The sequence below is a fragment of the Ruditapes philippinarum genome, unplaced genomic scaffold (genome assembly GCF_026571515.1).
Source record: "Ruditapes philippinarum isolate M1 unplaced genomic scaffold, ASM2657151v2 ctg5895_1_1_1_1, whole genome shotgun sequence".
Lineage (NCBI taxonomy): Eukaryota > Metazoa > Mollusca > Bivalvia > Venerida > Veneridae > Ruditapes > Ruditapes philippinarum.
Genome location: NW_026860884.1, coordinates 94,514 through 106,422, shown reverse-complemented (window position 1 = coordinate 106,422; position 11,909 = coordinate 94,514). Strand labels below are relative to the sequence as shown.

At 33.7% G+C, this 11,909-nt stretch overlaps 1 protein-coding gene across 4 annotated transcripts in view; it reads right to left on the bottom strand.

The window, feature by feature from the left end:
• Positions 1–3,561: 3,561 nt before the first annotated feature.
• Positions 3,562–11,909, bottom strand: part of LOC132713735 (SWI/SNF-related matrix-associated actin-dependent regulator of chromatin subfamily D member 1-like) — a gene marked incomplete at its 3' end in the record, with an annotated part of 62,444 nt that continues 54,096 nt past the window's right edge. For all 4 annotated transcript variants that reach the window (XM_060696412.1, XM_060696413.1, XM_060696415.1 and 1 more), the window contains 3 exon segments: positions 3,562–3,663; positions 10,460–10,579; positions 10,832–10,957. In XM_060696412.1, the coding sequence (XP_060552395.1) occupies positions 3,562–3,663; positions 10,460–10,579; positions 10,832–10,957 (348 nt within the window).

The following is an 11,909-nucleotide window of genomic DNA, read 5'->3' as shown; positions in this document are numbered from 1 at the left end:
ATCCGACAGACATTTGTGACAGCAAACTGAAGACATACAAACGGATTTTCTTTCAAGTTTCTTAAATATTGCAGAACTTTACTATTTATGGATTTAATCTGTCACTAAAATGTTTTTTTTTTGTATAGTACATTCATACGTCAAAAATCAGCCAGAAAAGCGCCAACGACTGTTGATATATATCGGACAGAGACATGGTAGGAATTATCTGTTGGGTTAAAATTTCGTCAAGTCTTAAATTTGTGGATTGACCTACCAACGAAAACCACAAAAATTTGTGCCCCCAGAATAATAATGATTTCACAGTATTGCTAATAAAATCAAGAAAAGCAATTATGTTAAAAGAAACTCTTACATCTTTTATGGTGGCAGGGAAAAATCTTACTCATAATTATAAGGAACATAAACATCTTTATTAATTGATGAAAGAAGACCCCCCCGCCCCCTGAATTTTCTATGTACATTTTATCAGACAGGATATACCTATGTCCCTCTGTGCATCATTATAAGTGCAATGGCCACCCCAAATATCTCTGTTCATTATATGACTCACAGAAGATACCCAATATGTCCCTCTATCTATTACTGCAGTCAAAGTTGAAACTCAAGTTGCAATTACAGTGTACATTCAAAATGTCCCCCTCTGTGCATTATTGCAGTTACAGGAGTGACCCTAGATGTCCCTTTGTGCATTATTGCAGTTACAGGAGTGACCCTAGATGTCCCTCTGTGCATTATTGCAGTTACAGGAATTACCCCAGATGTCACATTGTGCATTATTTCAGTTACAGGGGTAACACCAGATGTCCCATTGTGCATTATTGCAGTTACAGGAGTGACTATCCCAGATGTCCCATTGTGCATTATTGCAGTTACAGGAGTGACCCCAGATGTCCCTCTGTGCATTATTGCAGTTACAGGAGTGAACCCAGATGTCACATTGTGCATTATTGCAGTTACAGGGGTAACACCAGATGTCCCATTGTGCATTATTGCAGTTACAGGAGTGACCGCAGATGTCCCTCTGTGCATTATTGCAGTTACAGGAGTGATTGTCCCAGATGTCACATTGTGCATTATTGCAGTTACAGGAGTGAGTGTCCCAGATGTCACATTGTGCATTATTGCAGTTACAGGAGTGAGTGTCCCAGATGTCACATTGTGCATTATTGCAGTTACAGGAGTGATTGTCCCAGATGTCACATTTGTGCATTATTGCAGTTACAGGAGTGATTGTCCCAGATGTCACATTGTGCATTATTGCAGTTACAGGAGTGATTGTCCCAGATGTCACATTGTGCATTATTGCAGTTACAGGAGTGAGTGTCCCAGATGTCACATTGTGCATTATTGCAGTTACAGGAGTGACCCCAGATGTCCCTCTGTGCATTATTTGCAGTTACAGGAGTGAACCCAGATGTCACATTGTGCATTATTGCAGTTACAGGGGTAACACCAGATGTCCCATTGTGCATTATTGCAGTTACAGGAGTGACCGCAGATGTCCCTCTGTGCATTATTGCAGTTACAGGAGTGATTGTCCCAGATGTCACATTGTGCATTATTGCAGTTACAGGAGTGAGTGTCCCAGATGTCACATTGTTGCATTATTGCAGTTACAGGAGTGAGTGTCCCAGATGTCACATTGTGCATTATTGCAGTTACAGGAGTGATTGTCCCAGATGTCACATTGTGCATTATTGCAGTTACAGGAGTGATTGTCCCAGATGTCACATTGTGCATTATTGCAGTTACAGGAGTGATTGTCCCAGATGTCACATTGTGCATTATTGCAGTTACAGGAGTGAGTGTCCCAGATGTCACATTGTGCATTATTGGCAGTTAACAGGAGTGATTGTCCCAGATGTCACATTGTGCATTATTGCAGTTACAGGAGTGAGTGTCCCAGATGTCACATTGTGCATTATTGCAGTTACAGGAGTGACCCCAGATGTCCCTCTGTGCATTATTGCAGTTACAGGAATGACCCTAGATGTCCCATTGTGCATTATTGCAGTTACAGGAGTGACCCCAGATGTCTGTTTGTGCATTTTTGCAGATACAGGAGTTACCAAAGATGTTCGTTTGTGCAATTTTGAAGTTACAAGACTTATCGAGCATTATTGCGGCCACTTAAGATACACCTGATGTCTTATAGTGCAATTTGCAATTTGCAATTTTTAAATAAGCGGCAATTATTCACAAATTGTTTTTACAGTTAACACCTAGTGGAAATGATTGACTTTATGCTCATGTGAATTTAGCCAGGTCTACCTGCTTGATGCACCAGTGTTTCACCTTAATCCTGTATATTTATCCATTTTTACAAATGTATTTTTTACTGATTTTCTTTTTTAAGATTTAATGCTCTTACTTTTATTAGACATATGAATAACGTCATGTTTTTGACTTGTTATCTTCCATTTAAATACATCAGGTCAATGACCTCATTAAGTTGTTTTTTTTCTTCTTTGCTTTCATAACAGGAACAATTTTGTTATGATTAATATTAATATATCACTTTTTGCGTAAGATTTCATACAGCATTTTGATATGAACATAAATTGGGACAGCACACTCAACTAAAATAGAATGGGACACAGTAAGGACAAATGAATGAAAGTACAAAAAAGTCAAATATAATGAATATTTATAAAAATTTGATCAAACTGAGATAAACTCGGTGTCCCAGATGTTCGCACCGTAAATATGCAAATCAATGAAAGAGGCACATAAAAATATCAACATGGTCACTCTTCTGTGGAGAAATATGGGCTTTTACCATAGTAAAATGGTTAAGGTCAATAAACTTTTTAGTCATACTGACTTACTGTACTAATGTCATCCTGTTTGTTTACAAATTAAACTAGGTTATAGGGCAACATTTATAACGTAAAACACTATACATTTACACATACTATGATACTATATTAAAGGTGCTACACCATCTCAAACTTAAGCTATAACTTTAACTGTTTCTTAAAACAATCTTGCTCTTTTTATTTATTGTTACAGGTATACCATGCTTATTACATTATCTAAATGAAGTTTATAATTTTCTATTTTGTATTTAGTAAGATTATTAGTTGTAAAGATTTTTGACAGGATATATGATGGGTTTACAGTATTGAAATACAAATATTGCAATATATACTGCAAATGTAATAACGGTTTTCTGAATCAAAATATTACTACATGTGTTAACATACTGGTTTGACTGGTTTGACTGCATAGTTCCATTCCTACTTTTCTGTATTTAAATTTATTCATGAAGTGAGTTTATGATGGATACACAAAAAATCAAAGAACAAAATTGAGTCGCGCCATGACAAAACCAACATAATGGGTTTGCGACCAGCATGGATCCAGACCAGCCTGCGCATCTGCGCAGACTGATCAGGATCCATGCTGTTCGCTATCAGTTTCTCTACTTGTTATAGAGTTTGTAAGCGAACAGCATGGATCTTGATCAGACTGCGCATCCGGCTAGTCTGGATCCATGCTGGTCGCAAACACATTATGTTGGTTTTGTCATGGGGCGGCTCAAATAGAGGACAATACCTGATAATCCAGCATCAGAAGAACGGTACATCGTACATTCTGGTCGCCCGGTCTTTTCACCTGAAAACCATCCGTCTCCTGGGTGTTCTGCGTACGATGCCACTGAATAAAACAAAGTCAACTTCAGTCTACATTTTGTTGGTTCTTTCAGTGTTCATCATAATTATTTATTTCTTGCTCTTTGTTGATTAAGCAATGTATGTAAGTAATAATGTCAGATGATACTTTTGGAAAACTAGAACTCTGCGAGTTGGATGTGTCGCCTTGTGAACAGTATAGCTGTCACTTAGGCATTTTCTTCTTAAATAAAGGTTATTTACAAACACCACTCCTACAATGTGCATGTACCTTGAACTTTAGTGGCATTGGAACTGATTGTAACAATGTTACATCAGGATTGATATAGCTTGAATAGCTTTTATTTTGTAGGAGAATTGCCCGGAAAAAATTAAGTATAATAATTAGCAAAGGGCAATAACTCTAAAATCATGTAGTATGGCCCGGACAAAAATAAAGTATAATAATTAACAGAGGGCAATAACTCTAAAATCATGAAGTACAGAGTACCCGTTTTTGTGCACTGCACTTATATTCAATGAGATCTATCATCCAATAAAGTTCATGTCCATAGCTTTTATAGTTTAGGTGAAATGGCACATACAAGAATGAAATATGAAAAACAAAGAGCAATTACTCAAGAAATAAAAAGGGGAGAGTTCCGGTTCTTGTGCACTGCATTTCTTCTTCACGAGATCTATCATCCTATGAAGTTTCAAGTCCATAGCTTTTATAGTTTAGGAGAAGTGGCCCAGACAAAAATAAATTACGAAAATTAACAATGGGCAATAACTCAAAAATTAAGAAGAGTAACGATTCTTGTGCACTGCACTTCAAGTCATTGAAACAAGCATGCATACCAAGTTTGGAGTCAATCCGTCTTATAGTGACTGAGTTATGCTCCGGTCAAGTCTTAGGGGATGCTGCCGACAACGACGCCAGCCGACAAAAAAAAAAAGGTAACCTCTAAATGTGGTTTTTTCAAGGAGACTAAAAATGATCTTGATTGTTTTACAAGAGTGCGATGGTCAAGTTATTATGCAAACAGTAACATGGGCTGAGGCAGTAAAATGTTTATGTGACAAGGGTCATGACAACATTCTTATTTGAAAGTTACAAGTTCTCAAAAATTAACAAGTTGTTATTAAAAGCATCTAATGGGCATCTTTGAAATATTCAAATAATCAAAAATTCGTTTGTACACACTCAAGAAACAAAAGCTTGCCAACATCAAATTTTTATAACACGACAATTTCCAGACACAATTTCCGAACAAAAAATTACAACTAAATTTGTAAAATACGATTAATATTTGTAATAGATTAAAGACATACACGTGACATAGCAATAATGTTCTAGATAGAAGCGAAATATCACTATGCTTATGACTGATATTCTTCATACTCGTACATTATGAGCATGAACTGGCAGGTGAAATTTCCAAAGTCAAGGTCCCGCCCGATTTACTACGAGACAACGTTCTACCGCATTATTCATTTCTAAAAATAGGCGCTAAAAATTTGACCTACACAATGAAAATAAGGTTAGTTATATAAGCATGACACTTGAAAAAAAAAAAACAGAACATTTCTTTATTATATATATATCAATCTGTATAGAAAATCATAAAATGTACTAAAACAGTGCCAAACTGAATACTTCCGAACAAATTCCATGTTTAAAGCAAGTTTCATTAGAGTAGATATATATTTTGTCTTCTTTAGGAAATAGACAATTTTTTTTATTTAATTATATCACTATAAACCCAGAGATCTAGTTAAATGTTGCATGTTACATTTAATGTTGGACTTACAAATACAATGTAAATGAAGGCATTTTTTTTCCCAATAACATGTATAATTAACCTAAAATAATCAAAGTATAAGTTAAATTTCATAACTACATGAATTGTGTATTTATTTTTTCTTCAATATTATGTTTTTAAGTTCAAGTGGATAATATGTACTTTTACAGTAGTAACCTATTAACCGAATTTTTAAAAATACAAGCACAGTTATATTTATTGCAAATACTTCCAAGTATTATGGGTCATAAAGCCTTTTCAAAAGTACATGAAAGTACTGAGCTCCTAGTAGGTCAAAGGTTTATGAATAAAATACTATTTTCAGCTGACTGAGTTTAATTATCCGTAGAAAACAATAATTCATTGCTTTACAAAAGTTTCTTGACTTTGTCCTTCAATAATGTATTATATTTGTGTTCTATGCAGGACAGGTAGCTTTGAATATAAACATTTCTTTTTGACCTACTCAGCCACTTTAGGTTCAATTACACTTATTCAAGAATAATAACTTTAAGTAGAGTTAGGCTAAACTCGGGTCTGACTGAATACTGATTGTAAAACAGACTTAAACACATGGATAAGCTTATCATTATAATAATGATAATTAAGTTTCTAAAATTAGGCAAACATCAAATATTTGCTAACATATTTAACATCATTTATTCAAGATGAAAGGGAACAAAGTTAGGCAAAATGATTTGAAAAATGCATTAAAAGATAAAAAAAAACATATGATATTTAATGCATTGATACAAAGTTGGAACACAAAAAGCTGTTTATGCAAGCTGCCTACCTGTTCATCCTGTATTTCACCAAATCTAAATGCTATATACAATGCTAAAAGCACAGTTCAAAGTGAAGCCATTATAATTTAAAGTTACTTAATTCTTCCAATATTTAAACGCTTAATCTTAATATACCCACAGATTAGGATATATTTAATATCAAATTAAAGAGTAAACAACAGTTACTGTATTATAGTCTATGTTCATTCATAATCTATAACAGTACAAATCAATAGAATTTAGACGTAATATTATAATCGTTATTGGGAAATTGCTTATACTTATCCCTCATTCTTGCACCAGATAAATGACAAGACTGAAATAAGCGGACATTACTGGATTTTACTTTAGTTCTAAAGTCAGAAATAAAACGTACAATATAAAATTTTATACAAAGAAAAGCTTTTTTGTAAAGAAAAAATATTTAAATACCCATAATTTCATTTCCCTTTCACGACTAAAAAAAGCAAAAAAAGAACTATTTTTAATGGCACCTCGTAGCAAAATATAGAATATTATAATATCTAGCCTAATCTAGGTCAACAAAATTCTATAAATAGTGACTATTGCATCATTCTTTTTTTCCTGGTTGATAAACGACTTTGCTGTTCTCATATAACTTTATAAACCAACCAACAAATGTCCGATTTTATTCTCCTTGAACCAGATTCAATACAAGTTTAAGGAAGTAAAAGAATTCGTTCACAAATGCACCAGTATAACGACACATTAAAATGCTATATTTGCAAAAGATATCGTCCCCATGTGTGATCAAAGTTAACGTAACTTGTGTCTGAAATATCGTTCAACCATCATATATATAGCTTTAACAGGGTCTCCGCTGAGGTTTTTTGACATGACAAACTGGAAATAATTTTGTCGAGATTAATGTTCCAATTGATATACCTAGTGTGCAAAATTTCCAGTAATTCACTCCATTTTTCCAGAATAATTATTTTGTGAAAAATGGGTCAAAGACAGAAATGGCCGGGTTGCATTTGTTAACCAAATATCATGAGGCAGTGATGTTATAAAAATTTGTACCATTGACATTAATGTTGAAAAAACTAGAACTATCACTAAATGTGATTTAATATCCCGCAAGACTGCTTTGGAAATGAGGAAGGTACTAGTAACAGAATACCTTGCAAAAAAAACAGAAATAGAGTTATGGTTGTGGGCAATTAAAGATAGTTGTGGTTCTTGTACGTTGCATTTCCTTCAATGTGGTTGACCATTGATGAAGTTTCATTGAATTCTTTGTAAAAAGTCCAAAAAGAGTTACGCTTCTTGAGCACTGCATTTCCTCTCATTGCACCTGACCATTGAATGAAGTTTCATTGAATTCTAAACATTAGTTTTTAAGTTATGCACCTGACAAGGAAAAGTATCAAAGGGCAATAACTCTGTTATTTGTCAAATGGTGTTATTGTTTTGTGCACTGCACTTCCTCTTAATGTGCTTGGTGATTGTATGAAGTTGTATTGAATTCCAACTAGTAGTTTTCAAATTATGCTCCTGACAAGTGAAAGTAGTTGTATTGAATTCCAACTGGTAGTTTTCAAATTATGCTCCTGACAAGTAAAAGTCACAAAGGACAATAATTTTGTAATTAGTCAAGATGGAGTTTTGGTTCTTGTGCACTGCACTTCCTCTTATTGTGCCTGACCATTGTATGAAGTTGTTTTGACTTCCAACCCGTAGTTTTCAAGTTATGCTCCAGACAAAAAAAGCAATTGAAAAGCAACAAAGGGCAATAACTCTGTAATTACTTTAGAAGGGGTTATGGTTCTTATGCACTGCACTTTCTCTTATTGTGCTTGACCATTGTATGAAGTTGTTTTGAAATCCAAACCAGTAGTTTTCAAGTTATGCTCCGAAAAAGTAAAAGTAACAAAGGGCAATAACTCTGTAATTACTTTAGATAGAGTTATGGTTCTTGAGCATTGCATTTCCTCTCATTGCACTTGACCATTAAATGAAGTTTCATTGAATTCTAAACATTAGTTTTTAAGTTATGCACCTGACAAGGAAAAGTATCAAAGGGCAATAACTCTGTTATTTGTCAAATGGTGTTATTGTTTTTGTGCACTGCACTTCCTCTTAATGTGCTTGACCATTGTATGAAGTTAAATTGAATTCCAACCATTAGTCTTCAAGTTATGGTCCGTGACTTGTATATGAACTCAAAATAGGAAAGGCCCTACCTTGTGTGGACAGTCAGATTAAAAAAAAAAATCTTCACTAATTATCTCAGCATGTTAGACAGAATCATTCTATCTATATCACCACTGTATTGATATGACAATTTGTGAACTGGTTAAATAACAGAGCAGCTATCTAGCACACTCCAGTGCCAGCTTTACAAAGAACTGGTGAATAAATGTCTATTTTCTCATTCATTTTATACAGGTGTCATAGAGGATAACATGTTTGTGACTCGAGCAGCCCTCAAATTTCATATCTGCATTAAAGGGAACCACAGGCAAAATTTTCATTTCTTAGTTTTTAATTTTTCATTCATTATTCTATTAATGTTCTCAAAAAAGATACACAAGGCTGTCAAAGGAACACAACTTTTCTCCTAATAAAGAAAAAAGTAGTCATTTCCTAACTTGACCCACGTGGGTCAGGTTAGAGCGTTTTAAATTTCACAATAGTTGTCACAGTGAACTAAAAGAACGTTTAAGAACAAATCAAATGAATGACTTAGACTTGTTTAAATCATACAATATCCATGATATCTGTTATTGTAGCTTCCAGGGTTTGTTAAAGTCACATGACATTTTTTAAAACTACTTTGTCTTTTTGTTTGCGTTTAAATTTCGTTTAACATATATAGATAGATATATTTACTCTTCAAACTCAAAATATGTAGAATTTATTCAGAAATTCATACTAGGACTTTAAGAAATGCCATTTTAGCCTGATTTGAGTACATAAGGTCATTTTAACATTTTTATCATTATTTTGCCTGAATATCCCTTTAAGTGGCAGACAGTTATTAAAACAGTTTAAAAAAAAAAGGAATGATGAGTACATATTAAAGAGTGCTTTTATAAACTAGTATTCTGTTTTGCATTTTCAGAGTAGGATTTCACCTTGTTAGCAAAATCTTTTTTCCCCAAGTTAACCTGCACTTATCAACAATTACTTTAACTGTTTTGATTACAAATACCTGATGGAAAACTAACATTTTTTTGTAATGATAAGCTCTAGAACATTCTCCTTTTTGTACTTGCTAAAACTTTGACACAGATTTGCGTGTCATTTACCATTAAATAGGACAAATTTTTCTTTGTTATAATATTCTCAAAACACAAAGAGTGCTCTTAGGGAATTTACTTCAACCAATAAAAAAATAATGATGGACAGCATATCAACCAAAATGAAAATTCACCAATAACAAGAACATTTGTTTTATAGACAAAATGTTAAACAGCCTCTAATAACAAGTTTTTTTAACCTATTAGCACTAAACATTTTATATATTTTCACATTACTGCCCTTGATTTTACCTATGATCTATAAATAATTATAAAACCTAGTTGTTTGACTTTCAAGCACAGTGACACAGAAAAGGTCATATAGATTTAATAAAGTTATGATGGATGATGGAAAAACAGTAAATCTGGGTATAATAACTATTCTGTATTTTATGTTCATGAGATCAAAGGGTGTCATTCTGTACATATTTCTTTTTAGAAAAAAAAAAACAACCTAGAACTCTGGCTATTGCAACCAATCTTCAGCATACATGCTGAAGCAGCAAGGATGTCTTTTGAACATTAATTCACAACCAAAAACTCTGGCTTCTGCAACTAGTCTTCAGTATATATGCTAAAGCAGCAAGGATGTCTTTTGTACATTAATTCACAACCAAAATCTCTGGCTTCTGCAACTAGTCTTCAGCATATATGCTAAAGCAGCAAGGAAGTCTTTATGTACAATTTTTTCAGGTAAAAAACCAAAAACTCTGGCTACTGAAGCCAATCTTTCGTATGCAATGTTATGGACAGAGGAGCAAGTGTGTCTTACTATGTATTTTTCCAGGTATACAATCAAGAAACCTTCTGTAAGCCAGCTGAAATGCTACTCAACACATAAAGATTCAATGCCCTTAGCAAGGTAAAATTCAATGCCCTAAGCAAGGTAAAATTCAATGCCCTAAGCAAGTTAAAAAGTCCACAATGAGTAAGAGTTAAGGGTTAAAAGGTCAGATATGTAAACTATGATAATACAGTGATATTACCTCAACAAGATGGTTGTCAGGTCCATACAGCTCCTTGTCTAATTCAATAACAAGGCTCTTAAAGAACGATGAAAATTTTCTCTTTGTTTTATTTGCATCACTAAGCTTGGCACTGGCAGCCTGAAAACAAAATTGAATTATTTATTTGATTTTTTTTCTTTCCTTTTTCATCCCCCCCCCCCGATCAGTTAAAAACTCATTGTTAAACAGGGCTCTACATTTTTTTGGAATAGTGTTGTCTAGATGACTATTTATTCATTTCACTTAGGCATTTAAACATAATAAACTGCATTGCATTCAAAGAATGGAACATTTTTTTTTTCTGATTACACCAAAACACAGTTTTTTAAATCATAAAAGAATACCACTAACATCTTCAAGAAGTCTGCCCTCGACTCTAAGCTCCCACGAGGGGACAGATTCCTCGCCTTCCTCACCCTCGGCAGGTTTAGCCGGATAGAATGTGTTTGATATGAAGATACGTAACTTTCTCTTTTGCTGGAATGACAAATCATTCAAGTATTACCACACAAAATCTTACAGATGATCATATTTACATGGTTTCTATGAACTACATGTTATGACTTCACAACACGCATGTCTCTAAAGTTTTTGAATTTTACTTGAAACAAAAATACATTGCCTGTGTCACAAACACAGTGCTTAATCAGTCTATATTCTCCTGGATACTCAAGTCTTGTTTTGGGTTTTATTATATAGAAATCTCTCAACCTTGTTGAATTTAAGTAATTGTCTTGCTTTGCATTAAATTTAGATCTGTTGACAACAAATTGTAACAAATTATGCTTATCACAAAATAGGCTTGTCACAAAATATGCTTGTAACAAAATATGCTTGTCATGAAATATGCTTATCACAAAGGATGCTTATCACAAAATAGGCTTGTTACAAAATATGCTTGTAACAAAATATGCTTGTCATGAAATATGCTTATCACAATATATGCTGATCTCAAAATAGGCTTGTCACAAAACATGCTTGTAACAAAATATGCTTATCAAAAATAGGTTTGTCACAAAATATGCTTTAACAAAATATGCTTATCACAATATATGCTTATCTCAAAATAGGCTTGTCACAAAACATGCTTGTAACAAAATATGCTTATCACAAAATAGGCTTGTCACAAAATATGCTTGTAACAAAATATGCTTATCAAAAATAGGCTTGTCACAAAATATGCTTATCACAAAGAAGGCTTTCACAAAATATGCTTGTTATAAAATATGCTTGTCATAAAATAGGCTTGTCACAAATGCAATGTCTCTTAATGGGAACATTTACAAAAGAATTGCTCAATTCATGTTGACTTTAGTCCATACACATTTTCTCTTTCCCCCCCCTGGCATTTGACCTCTGCATGTGACCATCACAATGACCACAGGAAAAACACACTGGCTTACAATTATTTCCAGAAGTTATGCTTCGT